Source organism: Eptesicus fuscus, chromosome 24 (assembly GCF_027574615.1).
Source record: "Eptesicus fuscus isolate TK198812 chromosome 24, DD_ASM_mEF_20220401, whole genome shotgun sequence".
Taxonomy (NCBI): Eukaryota; Metazoa; Chordata; class Mammalia; order Chiroptera; family Vespertilionidae; genus Eptesicus; species Eptesicus fuscus.
In genome coordinates, this window is record NC_072496.1 from 5,196,584 (window position 1) to 5,217,488 (window position 20,905).

At 55.1% G+C, this 20,905-nt stretch overlaps 1 protein-coding gene across 1 annotated transcript in view; it reads right to left on the reverse strand.

Annotated features, from left to right (window-relative positions):
- Window positions 1-16,046, reverse strand: part of NID1 (nidogen 1) — a 49,181-nt gene extending 33,135 nt beyond the window's left edge. Inside the window, exons 1-3 of the mRNA XM_054713039.1 lie at window positions 15,799-16,046; window positions 5,549-5,848; window positions 4,158-4,384 (exon numbers count right to left, since the gene is read on the reverse strand). Of these exons, the coding sequence (XP_054569014.1) occupies window positions 4,158-4,384; window positions 5,549-5,848; window positions 15,799-16,032 (761 nt within the window). The 5' untranslated portion in view covers window positions 16,033-16,046. The remainder of the gene's footprint in view (window positions 1-4,157; window positions 4,385-5,548; window positions 5,849-15,798) is intronic.
- Between the last annotated feature and the right edge of the window lie 4,859 nt (window positions 16,047-20,905).

Consider the following 20,905-nt stretch of genomic DNA (forward strand, 5'->3'; position numbering starts at 1 on the left):
AGCCCCTCCTCCCCGGGCAGAAGGAGCCCTGGATCCGTGTCCACCTGAAACTCAGGGGCCTGGAGGCCGGGAGAGCCGACTGGGTCTTGTGTGGTCATCATGATAGGGGCACAGATAGACTATTGGGGACCAGCTAGAATCTACACTAATAAAATAGTAAGATGCAAATTGACCGTACCTTCGCGACGCCCACCAGCCAATCGGGAGTGAGTATGCAAATTAGCCCAACAAAGATGGCGGGTTAATTTGCATATGCAGGCGCCAAGCGGCCGGGGCGGGACGCTTGCATCATTGCCATGGTGACAACACAGGCATTCTGCACCGCCCCAGCTGCTCTGGGCCTCTGGGCAGCATGGGAAGGCGGAAAGGTGGCTCCAGGCCAGAATGCAAAGGGTGGTGCCGGCAGCCAGAGGAAGGAAGGCCCATTCTTGCACGAATCTTCGTGCATCGGGCCTCTAGTGGTAAGAAATATTAATCATGCTCTGCTAGCCGTGATGGTGTTGTTCTGATTAAAGAAGGCCCGTTCTGCCCTAACCAGTCTGGCTCAGAGGACAGAGCGTCGGCCTGCAGACTGAAGGGTCCCAGGTTCGATTCTGGTTAAGGGCATGGACCTTGGTTGCGGGCACATCCCCAGTGGGGGGTGTGCAAGAGGCAGCTGATCGATGTTTCTCTCTCATCGATGTTTCTAACTCTCTATCCCTCTCTGTAAAAAAACCAATAAAATATATTAAAAAGAAAAGAAAAAAAGAAGGCCCGTTCTAATCTGGCTGGGAGTAGCAGGCAGGGCCTAGGAGCTCACCTGGAAATGCGGCCCATCCTCCCCATCCGGGAGCTGCCTATTATCATGGGAAGACTGACAACCTTGTTGCAGAGACCAGAGCCGCCAGCCCTTTGAAGACCCCCAGCCCTTTGCATACCCCCAGGCCTTTGCCAATGCCCGGCCCCCATTCCCTGTAAACTGCCCATTTGGCGTACCCTTTTGCCTACTTCCCCGTGTCATCTTCATCCTCCCACCCAATATAAGCAGCTGGCTTATGGTGGGGGGCAGAGCAGATGTTTGTGGGTGCCCTGCTGCTCTCCTCGCTGCCGGCAGGATTGAAATACACGCTCATCTAGGACTCAACCCTGTCTCTGCTGAATTGGTTTGAGTCGTGACAGGCAGCCCGGACCCCTGGGTTGTCCGGTTACCATCACAGAGCTAAGGCCATGTGGTGAGGCTGTAGCCACACAGCCTAGCACAGGCTCGCCCTCCGCCTTGGGAGGGGTGCTCTCCAGGGACACTGCCAGGTCTACCCATGCAAGCAACCCACTGACTGGAGTCATGCATTGTACCCCTTATTCTCTTTCCTTGGCATGGTGTGATAGAATAAGAAATATAGCCCGGCTGGCGTGGTTGAGCTTTGACCTATGAACCAGGAGGTCATGGTTCGATTCCCGGTCAGGGCACATGCCCGGGTTGTGGGCTCCATCCCCACTGTGGGGTGTGCAGGAGGCAGCCGATGCATGAGTCTCTCTCATCATGGATGTTTCTATCTCTCTCTCCTCTCCCTTCCTCTCTGAAATCAATAAAAAAAATATACAAAAAAACAAACAAACCCAAAATAAAACACAAGGCCTTAAAAAAAAAAGAAAAAAGAAAAATGATATTGAAGAAAATCCTAAGGAAGAGAAAATACATTTACAGTGTTTTTTGAGAAAAAAAAAAAAATCCCCATAGAAGTGGGCCCCGCAGTTCCAGCCGAGGTTGTTCAAGGGTCAGTGGTAGCTGGTCTCTGTCCTAGTTCTGGCCTCCAGCGCCTAAGCCCCTGGAATCTCTGCAGGGATGAGGGGGCCTTTTTATGTAAATGAGATGACCGGTCGCTGGGGACCCTAGACAGCTTCTTGGACAGAAAAACCAAGGCGAGATGAGAGGATTGGAATTTTCAGCTCCACGCCCTGAGTTCCAGATGGAGTTTATCTCCAAAGGCCGATGTTCTAAACAGACATGGTGTGTAATAAAAACCCCTGAAGCAAGCATGTCAAATGCAAGGCTGACACGGGCCAAATAAACAGGGTTTAAGTGTATGTGGGCCACCAAAAACCAAAAGCTTCAATTTTCATAGAAACATAGGTTCATCTCGATAGAGACGTGCGAAATACATGGTCAGAGCGCGTCATCGCGACCCGTCGTTCTGCCGTTCGGTCGATTTGCATATTAGGGTTTTATTATATAGGATTTCTGTTAATCCTCACCCGAGGGTATTTTTCCATTGAATTTTTTTGGGAGAGTGGAAGAGAGAAGGAAAGACAGAGAGAAACAGATGCAATAGATTGGTTGCCTCCTGCATGAGCCCCGACCAGGGCCCGGGCCGGGGAGGAGCCCGCCACTGAGGTACATGCCCTTGACTGGAATCGAACCCAGGACCCTTCAGTCCACAGGCCGATGCTCTATCCACTGAGCCAAACCGGCTAGGGCTCAGTTTTATCTTTATAGTAAACTGGCAATACTAAGTAAGCGCTTTCCGGGTTGTGACTTGGGGGTAAGGGGGCGGGTCTTGCAACCGGGAGCTTGGGACTGGCACCTGAAGGGAGATGGAACCCTTTACCTGCAGGGGTCTGTGCTAACTCCTGGCATCTAGTGTTGAGAACCGAACTGAATTGGAGGACACCCTGTTGGTGTCTGGAGAGTTGGAGGAGAATTGGTTGGTGTGGGAAAGAAACCCACATGTCTGGTGTTGGAAGTGTTGGGAGTGAAAACGGTACAGACGTGGCTCCCTAGAACTCCCGTCTGCATTCGCCGTGGGATCGTGGGCCGTGAAATGCAAATGAGATTCCGATGCGAAAGGCATTTTATAATCGCAAAGCACGACGGACGAACCCTGATCTCTACTTCTTGCTGCACCATTTTTACTCTGATCAGATCAAACAACGGAAAGAAGGGACGTGCAATCAACCTGTCTGTCCAGGCCCCTCGTGAGAGCCAGTTGTTAAATTTTAGAAACTTTGCAAGCCAGTTCTTAAAACACAGCCGCTGTAAAAAATTAAATTATGGAAAACCATAATTAGCCTGGCCAGCGTGGCTCGGTGGTTGAGCGTTGACCCATGAACCTGGAGGTCACGGTTCGATCCCCAGTCAGGGCACATGCCTGGGTTGCGAGCTCGATCCCCAGTGGGGTCTCGCTCATCATGGATGTTTCTATCCCTCTCTCCCCCTCCCTTCCTCTCTGAAATCAATAAAAATACATTTTAAAAAAAGACAAACTTTATTTCTAACTTTATACTTATAGAGGAGATGGTAGATGCCGTTTAAATTAGGATGATACCTAAACAACAGGACACGTGTTCATTCTAAGAATATATTCCCTTGAGTTCATCAGAAAAATACTACCACAGCCCTGGCCGGTTCGGCTCAGTGGATAGAGCATCCGCCTGCAGACTGAAGGGTCCCAGGTTCGATTCCAGTCAAGGGCACATGCCCGGGCTTGATCCCCAGTAGGGGTCGTGCAGGAGGCAGCCAATCAATGATTCTCTCTCATCATTGATGTTTCTCTCTCTCTCTCTCTCTAAAGTCAATTAAAAAACAACAACAAAAATAAAATAAAATAAAATAAAAACTACCACATAATAGAAAAACTATATCCAACACTGCAACCCAAGGGAATTTTTTAGGGAATGTTCTGTGATGCCCATTACATCATCCTATATAATAAAAGGCTAATATGCAAATTGACCGAATGGCAGAACTACTGGTCGCTATGATGCACAGTGATCACCAGGGGGCAGACGCTCAATGCAGGAGTTGCCCCCTGGTGGTCCGTGCACACCCATAGGGGGAGTGACGCTCAGCCAGAAGCCTCTCCTACCTCTGCTGCAGGCGGGCAGTAAGAAGCGAGGGGTCCTGGACTGTGAGAGGGATGTCCTCCTGCTGGCTTAGGCCTGCTCCCCGGCTGCCAGAGGGATGTCTGACTGCCAGCTTAGGCCCAGTCCCCCAGGGAGCGGGCCTACGCCGGCAGGCGGACATCCCCCAAGGGGTCCAGACTGTGAGAGGGCGCAGGCCAGGCTGAGGGATCCTCCCCCCAGTGCACAAAATTTCGTGCACCGGGCCTCTAGTCCTTAATAAAATAATAATGTGCTACTCTTAAGGGGGAGTCTACGGAAGAACGAAGAAAGAAGCTTACTTGGCCAAATTTCCGATCGATTCCCTGTCGTTAGCAAATACGTTAGACGGCCCGTCGCTGCTCCACAAGAGTCCCACCAGCCCTCGGCTGAAGGCGACCATGGCGGGGACCTGGCTCTGGTGCCGCTTTGAGAAGGTCGAGGTGAACTGCAGGCCGTCTTCGGGGTACAGGAAGATGGCGTAGGAGCTGGAACCCGAGGAGGCCAGGACCGCCTGGAACGTGTTTCTCTGTGAAGATGGGTCACAAGTCGGTCACGCAGGCAAGGAGCCACATCTCCCCAGGGGCCCTTCAGCAGACGTGATGGCCCACGTGGGAAGATGGCGGTGCCCACCCCTTATCCTAGAAGCAGCACGTTCAGGTATTTCCAAGACAGCGCCACTTCCACGCCTCTGAGGCTGGCGCGGCGGAAAGGGCCTTCGTGTAAGGACGGCGTCCCCGGGGCCGGGCCCTTCGTATGTTATCTCCCCACGGAGCCCTCCCACCATTTCCACGAAGGAGGCGGCTTTATCTCCATCCACGTGGAGATGGATGCTTTGGGGCCTTTCAGGTTTCGCGCCGCCGTGTCATCCTATGAAAATTAGACAGCGGTGGGGCGAAATGGCCTTTCCCAGGAGAGACCGAGGCAGGTCCCTAAAGAGTGACTCAGGCCTAGAGCCGGCTGCCCCGCCTACTTCTCCGAGGGCACGTCCGCACGGGGCACCGCTCCCAGCCTTGGCTGACCTCCGTGCCCCGGAGATGCCCCCTGGACGTGGCGGGACTCCTGTCTGAAACATTCCCGGGGTGCACGTGGTTTCTGTCTCCCCAGCTAGAGTGTGGGCTTTGCCTTTACTTCTTCACACCCTTGAGGACTCCCCTGTGATTTTAACCTTCACTTGGCATTAATAATGCCTCGCCCGGCCGGCGTGGCTCAGTGGTTGAGCATCGACCTCTGAACCAGGAGGTCACGGTTTGATTCCTGGTTAGGGTGTATCGATCCCCTATAGGGGGCGTGCAGGAGGCTGCTGATCCATGATTCCCTCTCATCATCGATGTTTCTCACTCTCTCTCCCTCTCCCTTCCTCTCTGAAATCAATTTTTAAAAATAAATAAAGTCTCTATTTAACCAGAAACGACCTCCCACCATCTGATCCAACGTCAGGGGGATGGGATTCATCAACCTCATTCTTGCCACCGAGCAGTTTCTCAGGAACTGCCTTTCTTCAATGGGACGTAGACTGCGAGCCTTGCAGACAAGGAGCTGGAGGGATCGGCCCCGCCATGACCTGATTTTGCTTTTTTGTTTGCAAGTCCTTTCTTCGTCAGTGACACAATATGCTGTACCGCTGAGTGGCACACGCCAGGCCACGGCCCCCCGCTAGGCTCCACGCCCCAGTACCTGGGGGAGCACTCACCTCGTCTTCCCGGGCAGGGTCCTCGCTGGGGCCTCGGTACGGGGCCACGGATTCCCAGGTGACCACCACCGCGCTGGCGGGCTGGAAGGAGACTCCCGGGAACCCTCTCTGGACACACTCGGCGGCCAGCTGGGTGACGGCGGGGGACGAGTCCTCGCGGTAGTAGACCTTCCCGAGGCCGTCGCTGGTGTCCAGGTCGGCCAGGAAAGGCGCCACGGCCCCGAAGGTCGGCGGGAAGAGCCCGGGATGGGATTCTGCGGCCGGGGGTTCGCTCGTGGCAATGAGGCCGTTCGTGGTGACCTGTGGAAACCAAGCAGAGTTCAAAGGGGCCCAAAGGGGACGTTTTCCAGGGGGGAGGTGGAGCGCCCACTCGCAGGACGCTGTCACAGGGGCCCACACGAAGCCACGTGCCACCGAATGGAAACCACGCAACTGATGGTGGGAAGCAGCACTGGTTCCCTGGGCAGCGTCCTGCGGGAGGGGCACAGCTCGACGCTGGCATCCCCCGGCCCCCGCACCCCAGACACCAAGGGTCTAAGGGTCTCAGGCTCCCCCAGGTGTGTGTTCTGCAAAGAGCCGTTCGACATACGTCATTATTTATTTATTATTATTATTTTAAATATATTTTATTGATTTTTTTACAGAGAGGAAGGGAGAGGGATAGAGAGTTAGAAACATCGATGAGAGAGAAACATTCATCAGCTGCCTCCTGCACACCTCCTACTGGGGATGTGCCCGCAACCAAGGTACATGCCCTTGACCGGAATCGAACCTGGGACCCTTCAGTCCGCAGGCCGATGCTCTATCCACGGAGCCAAACCGGTTAGGGCCCCTCTCTTTTTAAAAAATAAATCTTTATTGTTGAAAGTATTACATATGTCCCCCCATTTTCCCCCCTGGCTTCCTCCCACCCCCCACCCACTCTTTTTTTGTTTCTTTAAAAAATATTTTTAACTGATTTCAGTGAAGAAGCGAGAGGGAGAGATAGAAACATCATCGATGAGAGAAAAATCATCGATCAGCTGCCTCCTGCACACCTCCTACTGGGGATGTGCCCGCAACCAAGGTACATGCCCTTGACCGGAATCGAACCTGGGACCCTTCAGTCCTCAGGCTCACGTTCTATCCACTGAGCCAAACCGGTCAGGGCTCATTATTTATTTATTTATTTATTTATTTATTTGATTTCAGAGAGGAAGGGAGAAGGAGAGAGAGAGAGAGAGACATCCATGATGACAGGGAATCATCGATCGGCTGCCTCCTGCACGCCCCCCCACTGGGGATCAAGCCCACAATCAAGGCATGTGCCCTAACCGGGAATCGAACCGTGACCATGACCTCCAGGTTCATGGGTCAATACTCAACCACTGAGCCACGCCAGCCGGCTGGGCAGTATCCACATTCTGCAGATGAAGAAACCGAGGGAAGCAAATCGAGTTTTCCAAAGTTAAGAGGCGACATCGGGATGTGACCGCAGGGAGCCCAGGTCCCCGTGGGCTGCCCCCTCACCACAGTGCAGCTTTCTTGGAATCCGTTATCCCCGCCCGTGAATCGGCGTCCCTGTTCTCATCCCGAGGAAACCCAGGCTGCTCGGGAACGTGGGAAAGAGGCAGAGCCCCCTGGGGAGGGCGGGGACCTGGCCTCCTCCAGAGCCTGGCGAGAAGGAGGCTTTGACCCCACTCATGTCCTCATTCGTGCACAACCCATTGGTGCCACAGAACCCACGGCACGGGTCTGTTTACTTCAAGAATCTGAGAAGAAGAAGAATAAAAAATCCCTGTCGGCCGGCGTGGCTCAGTGGTTGAGCGTCGACCTTTGAACCAGGAGGTCACGGTTCGATTCCCAGTCAGGGCACATGCCCGGGTTGCGGGCTCGATCCCCAGTAGGGGGCGAGCAGGAGGCAGCCAATCCATGATTCTCTCTCATCGTGGATGTTTCTATCTCTCTCTCTCTCCCTCTCCCTTCCTCTCTAAAATCAATTTTTAAAAATGTATTTTTTTTTTAAAAAATCCCTAATCAGATGGGAGAGTCGTCGCCAATGGCCCTCGGCCTGCACTGTAAGAGGCTGTGGTTGGAAGGACGCCAGGGCAGGGGATTCGTCGGGACCGCGCAGATCTGTGCAGGAGATGGAGGCCTGTGGGTTTCCCAGGCCACTTACCTCCCTCCCTCCTCCACCCACATCCTTACCCTCAAGCCACTTCAGACCTCCTTCCTGGAGGGGGAGTCAGGGGTAGACAAAAAGGACAGGCGGGCGTGGCTCAGGGGCTGAGCATCAGCCTAGGAACCAGGAGGTCACGGTTCGATTCCCGGTCAGGGCACACGCCCGGGTGGTGGGCTCCATCCCCAGTAGGGGGCGTGCAGGAGGCAGCTGATCCATGATTCTGTTTCTAGGTCTCTCTCCCTCTGTCTGAAATCAATAAAAACATATTTTAAAAAAGTAAAAATAAATAAAGGACAGGAACTGAAGACCAAGCCCTTGCGACATGCCCAGCACCGGGTGAAAGGCTGCGTGGGGTGGAGCCAGTGGAGGGGGGTTTGGGAGTGAACTTTGCACACCTCCCTTCTTACCCCGCTCCCTGGGCTGGGAGCGGCTGGGCAACATGCTTCCTTCCCATCATCACCTGGCACCGGCCTTGACATTCTGCAATCCCGGGACGGGCTGCGAGGAGGGGGCAGGGATGAGCTGGCCCAGCTGGTCCGCCCCACCCCCTTCCCGACACCTCCCAGCCGGGGCGGGAGCGTGGGAAAGGGCTCCCTCTCTCAAGATGCCAGCATTTGGCAGCCCCCAGCTGCTCCGGGGGGAGTCCCATGCAGGGCCAGAGAGAGACAGCTCACGTTCTAAAAATCTGTCTTCGAGCGGAATTTAAGTCAGACCGACAGTGTAGCAAAGGCTCCCAGGGCCTTCTATGACTGGAATGTCCCTATTCCCACAGGAAATGCTCTCAGCCCTCGGCCTCGAAGCCCTACAGACACTCTGGACAGGGCCCAGCGGACCCTCATCGGTGTCAGGGTGGGACCCTGAGTGTCAGCCGGCGTGCCTGCATCGTCCACTCCGCTGTTTGTGACCATGGAGACAGATGACACCACAGATACATGTCATGCACAACATCCAGAAGTTTCGCCCTGACCGGTGTGGCTCAGTGGATAGAGCGTCGGCCCGCGGACTGAAGGGTCCCAGGTTCGATTCTGGTCAAGGGCATGTACGTTGGTTGCGGGCACATCCCCAGGAGGGGGTGTGCAGGAGGCAGCTGATCGGTGTTTCTCTCTCATCGATGCTTCTAACTCTCTCTCCCTCTCCTTCCTCTCTGCAAAAAATCAATAAAAAATATTAAAAAAAAAACACCACAACATCTAGAAGTTTCATTGGATTCTTAGCTTTAAACTGCCCCTCCTCCGGCCCGTAAACTTTATTCTTCAGACACACCGTTAGCGGCGGGTGCGCAGGAGGAGGCAGCCAACCGATGATTCTCTCTCATCATGGATGTTTCTCTCTCTCTCTCTCTCTCTCTCTCTCTCTCTCTCTCTCCCTTCCTCTCTGAAATCACTAAAAATATTTCTTAAAGAAAGAATCATTTTTAAGAGATACATGCTGAAATATTTAGGATGAAATCAAATTATTTGGGATTTGCTTTAGGATAACTCCATTTGGGTGAGGGTGGGTACTGGGAATAAGTGAATAGAAATGAATCAAAACAAGCCATAGACTGCCCTGGCCAGTGTGGCTCAGTGGTTCGATTCCCAGTCAAGGGCACATGCCCAGATTATGGGCTCGGTCCCCAGTAGGGGGCGTGCAGGAGGCAGCTGATCCATGATTCTCTCTCATCATTGAGGTTTCTATCTCTCTCTCTCCCTCTCCCTTCCTCTCTGAAATGAATAAAAAATATATACTTTTTAAAATAAGAGACAAGCCATAAATCGATACTCATTGAAGCTGGGTGATTCCCAGGAATGTGTTCTAATCGTCTCTCTATGTTTGATTATGTTTGGGATTTTCCATAATAAAACATTTTTGTAAAAAAAAAGATAATGAACACAACTGATCTAAAGTTTGGCGGGAAAGGGCGGCTGGCTTTTACAGGTGAGCCAACGCTAACGTCCTGCCATCCGGAGAAGGGCCTGGGGTTTCCTCTAAATTCCCCCCTCTCCCAGACTGGCCCACATCCCATCTCGGCCCTCCCTCACCACCGCGGATTTTCAGGAATGTTCCCTGCGCTGGGTGCGCTAGACTGTGATAATGAGCAGAAGGTGCAGGCGCAAGCAGATTTAGGAATTAATGGGATGTTACGGAGCCTCGCGGCCCCAGGCACCAGGCCCCGCGTGCAGAAACAAGGACGAAGCCCGACGGTTACGCAGCAGGCACCGACCAGCACGGCCTTCTGGTCCCCATTTGCGCTACTTAAAAAAAATGCCATGGGCGCGGCTGGGTGGCTCAGTGGTTGAACATCAACCTAGGAACCAGGAGGTCACAGGTTGATTCCCGGTCAGGGCACATGCCCGGGTTGCAGGCTCGACCCCCAGGGTGGGGCGTGCAGGAGGCAGCCGATCCAGGATTCTCTCTCATCACGGATGTTTCTATCTCCCTCTCCCTTCCTCTCTGAAATCAATAAAAGTATACTTTTTAAAAATTTTTTTCAATAAATCTTTATTGTTCAGATTATTACATATGTTCCTCTTTTTCCCCCCCATAGCTCCCCTCCACCTGATTCCCCACCCCACCCATGCCTTTACCCTCCCGCCACTGTCTTCATCCACAGGTGTAAGATTTTTGTTCAATCTCTTCCTGCACCCCTCACACCCCCTTTCCCCCGAGAATTGTCAGTCCACTCCCTTTCTATGCCCCCTGATTCTATTATATTCACCAGTTTATTCTGTTCATCAGATTTTTTATTCACTTGATTTTTAGATTCACTTGATAGGTATGTATTTGTTGTCATTTTGTTGTTCATAATTTTTATCTTGACCTTTTTCTTCTTCTTCCTCTTAAAGAATACCCTCCAGCATTTCATGTAATCCTGGAAACCAGGATTATGAAAGTATACTTTAAAAAAAATAAAATGAAATAAATGACAGGCTGGAGTCCTTACAGTCAAAGGCACGCTGAAGTGAAACAGCAACCATCGTTGTTGTACGTTTAAGTGAGCCTCACGGGGTCCCCAGGGCAGAAAGCAGCCGGCAGGGGTGGCGGGGGGAGCCTTCACCAAAACAGATGTGTTTGGTTAGAGAGCGAGGGAGGTCGGCGCAAATGAGAACCAGATGGGGCCTCTGAGAAATACAAAAGCTGCACCCGAGGACAATGACAGTCCTCAGGTTGCAAAATCGAGCTCCCTGGGCGGAAGGAAGCACCAACTTAAGGTAAGATCATTTAGGGTAAAGCATGGAAAGGCAACGAACTTTATACTTTTAAATATATATATTTCAGAGAGGAAGGGAGAGGGAGAAAAATAGAAACATCCACGATGAGAGAGACTCATGCATCAACTGTCTCCCGCACGCCCCACACTGGGGATCGAGCCCGCAACCCGGGCATGTGCGTTGACGGGGAATCGAACCAGGACCTCCTGGTTCCTAGGTCGATGCTCAACCACTGAGCCACGCCAGCCGGGCGAGGCAACCAACTTCGCAGGCTGCTAAATCTGAGGCCCTTGATTAAAGCTGTTGCAATTTTTCAAAAATGCCATGCAGCCATGCCTCTCTTCGCGTATCTGAAGTAGACAGGAAATGACAAGAGACATAATTTAGCTTAAGTCAGTGGTCGGCAAACTGCGGCTCGCGAGCCACATGCGGCTCTTTGGCCCCTTGAGTGTGGCTCTTCCACAAAACACCATGGCCTGGGCGAGTCTATTTCGAAGAAGTGGCGTTAGAAGAAGTTTAAGTTGAAAAAAATGTGGTTCTCCAAAGGAATTTCAATCGTTGTCCTGTTGATATTTGGCTCTGTGGACTAATGAGTTTGCCGACCACTGGGTTAAGGTCCCGGGGACAGTGAGCAAGGGATGCAACCAAGACCTAAACCCACATCCGTGGGAGCCCCTGAGCTGCACGTTCCGGCATCGCTGGGCTGCCGACTTAGCGACATCGGGAGCAGAAGTCATGGGCGCTGCAAAGCCACATGGGATGGCGCTGAGGGTAGAGACTGCACAGCTAGAAAGGGCTGGACAACTACAAGGGCCTAAGAAAAGAAACACCTGAGGAAGGAGCCGTGGAAATTGCCAAATGCCCAGGAGGAGGCTGACGGATTTCAGCCTCGAACCCCGAGGGGCCTGGGGTCTGACCCATCGCAGCTCATAAGGCATCTCCACTCCGGTGACCTCAGTCAGCCCAGCAGACCAGGCATCAGTGTCGCCGCATTCATTCGTCGCTGGCGAAAAAGGGCGCTTCAGTCGACGGGCCTTGCCTAGATCTACTAGATGCACTCCAGGGGCCAGGACCCAAGTCTGGAGTCCAAATTACAAACGGTTCCCACGAACCCCCCAGAGCCAGAGAAACGGCTCCGGCCTGAATTCGACATGGAAACAAAAGGATGAGTCGACATAAGTAAGGGATGCCCTTTACAGTGGTCGGCAAACGGCGGCTGGCGAGCCACATGCGGCTCGAGAGCCGAGGTTTGCCGCTCTGTGGACTAATGAGTTTGCCGACCACTGACCTAGACTCTCGATTCCAATAATTACAGGCTGTTGTTGTTCCTTGTGATTAAGCCCCTATACCAGTGGTTGGCAAACTCACTAGTCAACAGAGCCACGGTTTGCCGACCACTGCCCTAACCGGCCTGCGGACTGAAGGGTCCCAGGTTCGATTCCGGTCAAGGGCATGTACCTCGGTTGCGGGCACATGCCCAGCTGGGAGTGTGCAGGAGGCAGCTGACCGATGTTTCTCTCTCATCGATATTTCTAACCCTTTATCCCTCTCCCTTCCTCTCTGTAAAAAATCAATAAAATATATATTTTTTTAAAAGTAAGGGACAACCTAGGGGTGGTCGTGAAGAGATGAGTCCATGTTTGCGACTGAATCCAGTTCATATCGGACGCACAACTTCGGATGGGGTTACCCGTCTCCTCTGCAGGAGGTGTCTCCCTAAGATGACCTTCCAACGTGTTTAAATGCTTGAGGGTCTTTGCATTTTAGCTTCTGTGTGTCCATCAAAGATGAGAAGCAGTCTTTGCCCCTCGGTACTCCCCAACAGGAGACAGTGGGGGAGTAGGGGGAGGGCTGTCCAAACCCCCAGTTTCTCGGGAGGAACGTGCCCCTCCGAACACCGGGGTTTACCTGCGCCGCCTGGAGCCCCAGGACTCCCTAATCTGGGTGACACGGATCCCCTCCTGTGAACGCCATCCCTTCCTCTGACATGACGGGGAAACTACAGGGAAACGATTAAGTATCCATCGCCTTTCCGGAACGACCACGCGTCAGAGTACCTCAAGGGCCCCAGTGGCAAGGGCCATCTTCTTTCCCCCCCCCCAAAAAAAATCTATTTTTATTGATTTCACAAGGCAAGGGAACCCTCTTCCAGACCGAAGCATGCCAGCTAATACAGGTAGGGAGAATGATGGCAACAACACAAATGAAATAGAACACACCATGTGTGGCAACCTTCACTTACTATTGATTCAGGCAAAGATCATCCGAGGATGCGAACCCATTCGGTGAAAGGTTGGGGGGGAGAGGGGGGGGCGGGGGAGGGACAGTTGCCTGGGCCAAATCGTCCCCCCTTAGTCAGCTCCCTGCTCACAGGGGACAAACATCACCCAGAGGACATGACCTGTCTGCTGTCTCCATCAGCCTGGCAGCCAGCAGAGCAATGGCCAGACGTCGCTTGCCTCCAGTTCCCGGCACATGCCAGGCTGAGTCCCAGCCGCATGCACTGGCAGTCCCTTCCCTCCCGCCCTGCCCCGGGACAGCCTCTCCATCCCCCCTCCACCCAGTGAAATGGAACCTACCTTTCCTGTAACCTCCTCTGTCAGCCTTTCCTGAGCCCCCAGCCCACAACACCCCTCTGCCCATCCCCTCCGTGGGGGGCTTGATGCCCGAAAGCTTCCCGAATCAGACTCAGACCCGGGAGGGAGTCCTAGCTTGGGCGCTGAGCGGTGTGGGGGGGATGGCCTGGAGCGATGACTAATTGTTATTACCATTTCTTCATCTGAACAAACCGCAGCGGAGGAGTTGTTGGGGGATTAAACAATGAGAAACTGGGGAGTCCCTGACGCGGGCAGAGAGACCGGTCAGATCACGGTTTTCTCCCTCCGTGGGTGTTCCCCGCTGTTCCTGGCTGGGGCCCGGAGCCGTGCAGGCCTCCTGGGTCCTGCGCACACGCCCGGCAGCTCCGTGTCTCAGGCAGGGCCCCTCGAGGGTGCCCACCAGCTCAGCGCGCATCTACACGGCGGCTACGGAACGGGGTGGACGCCGGGCTGGGTCCTCGGGTCCCTGCCACCTCCTGAGAATGTCACACCTCCTTCCCTTGAGCCCGTATCCGGGGACTGGTCACTGTCCCGGCCCAGCGGCCCGGCCCTCTCCTCTCGTGGGGACAGGGGACCCTCCCACCTTCAGAGCAACGGGGGAGGGGAGGCTGGCCGAGACCTTTGTTCCCCTCGGTCAACCCTCTTCAGCCCCTCGGTGTGCAGCTGAGTTGCGCCCCTCAGGCAATGACCCGCCTGCCAAGCGGCATCTCAGAGTCAGTTCCCCGGGAACCCAACCTCGAGCACAGACACATAAGATCACAGCGAGCGCTGGGATTCTTTCTCAAGGAAATGCCCACCACTCCAGCCCGAGCCGGTTGCTCAGTGGTTAGAGCGTCGGCCTGCAGACTGAAGGAACCCGGGTTCCATTCCGTTCAAGGGCCCATGCCCAGGTTGCGGGCTCCATCCCCAGTAGGGGGCGTGCAGGAGGCAACCAATCAATATATACATATGTACTCTTTTTTTTAAAGAAGCGCATCTATACCTTCACAAACATTTTGTTCTACTATTTTGATCTGTATATCAACATAATGGATTTCCTTGGCCACCCTGTGGGTTTTATTTTATGCATTTATTTTATTTTATGCATTTTGGAGACATTATTCTAAGGAGCCTCTTCTAGGCTTCACCAGAGAGCCCCAGGTGGTCAGGGCAGTCAGCAGCTGGGCGGCTGTCCCTGCGGGTGGAGGTTCTTTTTAAAAATATATATATTTTTTGTTGATATCAGAGAGGAAGGGAGAGGGAGAGAGAGAGATAGAAACATCAAGGATGAGAGAGAAACATGGATCGGCTGCCTCCTGCACGCCCCCCCATTGGGACTCGAACCCGCAACCGGGTATGGGCCCTGACTGGGAATCCAACCGTGACCTCCTGCTTCATCGGTCCACGCTCAACCCCTGAGCCACACCAGCCGGGCTTCAAGTCTCCATCTTTTTAGGCGAAGCGACCATCTCCAGGGGGTGGGGGTGTGGCCTGAGGCGCAGTGGGCAGGGCGCACAGCCGTCCCCACGCGGGACCCACTCCCGCCTCTGCTGGGTGGTCCCCCCTTTGGGAACGCGCGCGCAGCTTTATATGAAATCCACATGGTGCGCGGCTGGGGCCGGCAGCGCCCCCAAAGGCCTGACCCCGAGAGCCCGAGGTCACCTGGCCCCGCACCCATGGGAGGGCCCCCCTGGTGACCATGCTCGCCCATTGGAAATTGAACCGCGGGGGAGCCCAGCTTCCCCGGCCCTGGACTCTGGGCTGAAACGAGCTCCACCGGAGACCAGGACCGTGGCTGAGCCGGAGCCGGAGTCGCACCCCCCAGTGCGGGGCCCCGTCCGCTCCCTGCCCGGGGCGGAGAGGTGGCTGGGCGGTCCTGTCCTTCCCTGCGCGCGCTGCGCCCCCACCGAGCCAGTGTCCGGTCCCCAAAGGCTCCGGACCCACGGCGAGACCCACTCCCCGGCCGCGATGGACAGCAGGGTCCCCGGATAGCGGGTCCCGGAGGGAGGGAGCGGGGTGCGCACAGGGCCGCGCACACGGGGCGAGTCCCCCGGCCTCGCGAGCTCCCCGACGGCAGCGACGGGGCGATGGGGACGTCGGGGCCGAGGGGCGGGAGCGCACCGGCCTTGGAGACCCAGAGCGCGCGCGCCCGGAGAGGGGGCGGCCGGCGGGTCGGTCCCCGCCCCCGACGCCCACGTCCGTCCGGCTCCGCAGGGGCCGCGGCCGCTGGCCTCCTTCCTCCCGTGGCCGCTCGGCCTCCCGGCGCCCCCCCCCCCCCGCCCTCCCGGCCGCCCCCTCTCCGCGCGGGGCGGGCGCACTCACATAGACCGAGCGGAGGTCGGATTTGTCGAAGAAGCGCAGCGCCGTGCTCAGCTCCAGGGCGGGGGAGACGCGGTCGTCGCCCGGCTCCAGCTCCAGGTCCCCGCGCGCCGGCCCGAAGGGGAAGAGGTCGTGGCGGCGCAGGCAGCCCCCCGGCCCCGCCAGCAGCAGCGGCAGCAGCAGCCGCAGCAGCGCCCGCGGCCACGCAGCCCGGCTCCGGCCGACCGCGCTCCACATGGTCCCCGACTGCGGTCCCGCTGCCCGAGCGGCTGGGCGCTGGAGGCTGGAGGGCGGGGACGTAACCGGACGCCCCCGGCAGCCCCTCCCCGGGGAGGGGGGAGGCGGAGAGGGGCCGGGGCAGGGCCCGCCCGCGGGCTGGGCGCGCCCGAGCCGCCCACTGTCCTGGTAGGAGGGAGGGCGACTCCGCGCGCGCGCCCCTAGCGCTGGTCCCCCGGGGTGGTGGGCGCCCCAGGCAGGGAGCCCCCAAACTAGCGGGGTCCTCACCGGACGGCCGCTGCGGGGACGGGAGGTGGGAACAGACCCCTGGCCGGCCCCGCACGGTGTCAGGGGTCAGGGCAGAGTCGTGGGGAGGACGCAGGTGTGTCCCGGAGGAGCGAGCTGGGTGCCTGGTGGTGTGGGAGGTCAGACCCACACGGTCCGATTCTGGTGGGAAGCGGGGCAGGGGCTGGGGGCTGGCAAGAAGGGTCCAGGCCAGGGGCACATTCCTTTCCCTCTATTCTTGCAGCTTTTTTATTTTTCCCCATATATATTTTTTATTGATTTCAGAGAGAGGAAGGGAGAGGGAGAGAGAAACATCAATGGGATGAGAGGGAATCATTGATCGGCTGCCTCCTGCACGCCCCACCCGGGGAATCCCACAACTACCACCACCGGGAATCGAATTGTGACCTCCTGGTTCATAGATCGGACTCAACCACTGAGCCATCCGGACAGGGCCCTTCCCGCAGCTTTATGGAGGAGGGATCCTGGGCTGCCCCAGGTGGAAGTCCCGCCAGAAATGGGGTCCCACCCTCCCAGACAGAGCAGCGAATGTATAACTTAATTCAGTGTTAGGAGGGGTTGCCTAAATGGTAGAGGACATACGGGCTGGAGTAACCGGCCAAGGAGACCTCCGTGGGATGTGGGGATCTGACCAGGGCTAAGGAAGAGGCGGAGTTTCGTCAGGGGGCTGGAGAGGGGACATTCTGGAAAGTGGGGGCCATTCTGTGGGTGAGGTAAAAGAGCTGTCCCCCAAGTGGTGAGTCTGAGAAAAGACTCTTCCAAGTAAAGCCTTGAGTATCAAATCTAGGAATTTAAACTCAGAGAACTATTGAGAGAGAGTGCTTGGCCACCGGAGGTAAGTGTTGTAAGTGGGGTCCTAAATCCGGGTTGATTGTTAATTTGGCACAGGTGGGCAGTCAAAGGGGAGAAAAGGGTTGAGAAAGGAAAAAAAGGAGGAAACTGAGGAGAAACGAATCTAAGCAGCATTACGATGAAAGGAGTAAGCCCGACTGGCGTGGCTCCGTGGTTGAGCGTCTGACCTATGAACCAGGAGGTCACGGTTTGATTCCCAGTCAGGGCACATGCCATGGTTGCGGGCTCCCTCCCCACTGGGGGGCATGCAGGAGGCTGCCTGTCCATGATTTGCTCTCATCATTGATGTTTCTCTCTCTCTCTCTCTCCCCCCTCCCTTCCTCTCTGAAATACATAAAAATATTTTTAAAAAATAGAAAGGAGTGAGACGTGATTATACATTTAATATGCAGGGACAGGGAGAAAGGCTAGAATGGGACGCAAGGTTAAAGGTGGAACCGGGGCTGCCTTTTGAAGTCGGGGAACAGGACGTGGGACAGCGGGAGCTGGATGTATGGGATGTCGTGCTAAATCTGCAGAGGACAACCGTCTTCCCTGTGTCTGTCACTAGCTGACACTGAGGACCTGGGACCCACATCGGAATAATTCTCAGAGGAAACAGCTAATGAACTACACCCTCTGAACATAAAGTCTTTGATCTACTCAGGACACCTTTTCAATTCATTAGTCATCAGATTTGGACCCCAGGGATGAAGGTACCTGTTGAGAAGGGCTGGGGGTGGCTAACGGGGCTCAAATTGATAAACAGAGCCTGGCTGGGCTCCCACCATGGCCAAGCAGGCCTCCCCTCAAGCTGGCTTCGGGGAGAAGCCTGCACGAGGAGCCAGTGCTTACAGAGGAACTGCTGGAATCACATTTCAACCAATAAGACGGAGACTTTCCCCGTCCAATCGGAGCTATCCGGCTATAGCCTCGGCATTCTCACTGGCCTATCAGAGCAGCTCCATTCCAACCAATCAGAACAGAATGTCTATTGGGCCAATCAAACTGTGAGGATTTGGAATACTCATTTGCATGAGGATGGACCTATCGGGGACCTGGGACTGGGACCTCTCTCTCTATAAGTCAGCTCTCCTCTGGCCCACAGAGCACACTCCCTTTCTTTTCTTTCTCTCTTTTTTTTAATCCTCACCCAATGATATTTTTCCCATTGGTTTTTAGAGAGAGAGAGGAAGGGAGGGGGAGAGACAGAGAGAGAAACATCAATGTGAGAGAGACACATCCATTGGCTGCCTCCAGCACACGCCCCCACCAGGGCCAGGGACTGAGCCTGCAACCCAGGTACGTGCCCTTGACTGGGAATCAAACCCGGGACCCTTCAGTCCGCAGGCTGATGCTCTATCCACTGGGCCACACCGGCCAGGGCCACACTTCCCCTTTCCGCTGAAGCTTCCTTTTCCCAGCTGGAGCTGAAGCAGGGATAACAGCTTGCCAGAGGAGGGTGGAGCCCAGCGGAGCCTCAGCCATGCTGAGCCACAGTTGTGCACACGGTGGAGCGTTCCCACAGCTGTGCCGTCTCACAGTTCCGTTGTCTGCACTGAATGCAGTCTCCTCCTTCGCTGCCTGGACTCGGCGCCAATGACCGTCTAACGAAGTGGCCTCTGTATTGCTTCATGTTCTTCTCCTGAGAGTGCCTGCGATCGGTGGCCCAAATCTGTTGCCCAACCCAGTGGCGTCTGCCTTCAGCTCCCTCCTGGAATTGCAGCACCGAGCTCCCTCTCTGACTCTACCCCCTGCCATGCACAGCCTCAACCGCTGCCACCCATCCCTAGGCTCCTGGGCCCTGGCGCTGCCCGTTCCAATGGCCAGGAACTCCAAATGGAGCCCCTGATCCAGCATCGGCGCCCCCCTGCCCACAGCACGGGCCCTAAACCAGCGTGCACCTCAGGTGCCCCCACCCACCTCTGTCTCACATCAGAGCCCGCTCTGAAGTTGCCACGGGTGCTGGGATGTCCTCAGGCCTCATGAATTCTCGCCCTGGTTGGTACTCAGCTTCTGGGACTCCTACTGGTCCACGGAATGTTCCTCCGCGTTGGTGGTTCCGAGTAGCGCCTGGGGTCCGTCCTGGCTGAAGCGCTGGAAACTTGGGGCGTTCCTAAGTCTCAGTACCCTCCCACGGGCCTGGGATGCTCAGACCGACCATCAGAGGATCGTTATGTGAACTAAATAAGATGATCCATGAAATGGTCTGAGCACAGAGCCGGGCACAAAGGAAGGACTCCCTTCATATTAAACCATCATTATTATCTAAGGGTACAGTTCCCAGGATTCTTATTCTTATTCTTTGTAAATCCTCACCCCAGGATATCTTTCTAGTGATTTTTAGAGAGAGTTGAAAGGAGGGGGAGAGACAGAGAGAGAGAGAGAAACATCGATGTGAGAGGGACACACCGATTGGTTGCCTCCCGCACGTGCCCCAACCAGGGATGGGGATCAAGCCTGCAGCCGAGGTACGTGCCCGTGACTGGAATCAAACCAGGACCCTTCAGTCCGAGGGCGGATGCTCTATCCACTGAGCCAAACCGGCTAGGGCTGATTCTTATTATTTCAACATTTACTGAGACTCCACCATGGGTCAGACACTGAATCCGGAATTCGAAATACCATGACCATTAAGACACAATTCCTTTTGTGAGCAGCTCACAATCCGCTGACCAAGACAGACAGCAGTAACACAATGGGATATTAACTATGTTCTAACACAGTTAATACTGTTAACAATTGCAGCCCAGCCGGCGTGGCTCAGTGGTTGAGCATCGACCCATGAACCAGGAGGTCACGGTTTGATTCCCAATCAGGGCACATGCCTTGGTTGTGGGCTCCATCCCCAGTAAGGGGGTGTGCAGGAGGCAGCTGACCCATGATCCTCTCTCATCATTGATGTTTCTCTCTCTCTCTCTCACCCTCCCTTCCGCTCTGAAATCAATAAAAACGTATTTAAAAACAAAACAAAACAAACAATTGCACAAGCTCGTGGCCTCACAGCCGATGCGGGGAAATGAGATGGGCAGGAGTGAGATGATGCTCCTGGTTCCCAGCCTTTAGGGGTAGAGCCAGGATTCGAACCCAGTGAATCTGAAGTCAAAGCTGACCCTCTTTCTGCCACCCGCTCCCACCTTTCCACAGAAGCGTCTCCCTGGGTCTCCATCCACAAGATGTGGTTGCCCGGTTGTTTATACGTCATGTCCACGCTCTATTTACATATGCTCCCGTTCCCTCATTTCATCAGCCTCGTCCTGCTGAAGGACGCTCAGGGTGCACTGTACACTCTCTGTCATTTCCTATTTATAGCCCGGCACTCGCTGCACACGGCCCGCCGCCCGGGGACGTGACATCCCCGCTGAGCCTCCTGCTGGGACAATGGGGGCTGGGTGCCAGGCCCTCCTTAGGGATTCATCATTTCAAACACACAGCCCGGCCGGCGTGGCTCAGGGGTTGAGTGTCGACCTTTGAACCAAGAGGTCAGTGTTTGATTCCCAGTCAGGGCACATGCCCGGGTTGCAGGCTCGATCCCCAGTGAGGGGCGTGCAGGAGCCAGCTGATCAGTGATTCTCTCTCATCGTGGATGTTTCCATCTCTCTCTCCCTCTCCCTTCCTCTCTGAAACTGATAAAACTATATTTAAAACCCACACACACAAATACACGTCGTGTGCCATCATAACCTTCAGCGTAGAATAATTAACTTTATACTGTGCTCTGGTTACTTTCTAGGTGTACATAATAATGAGACAGTTT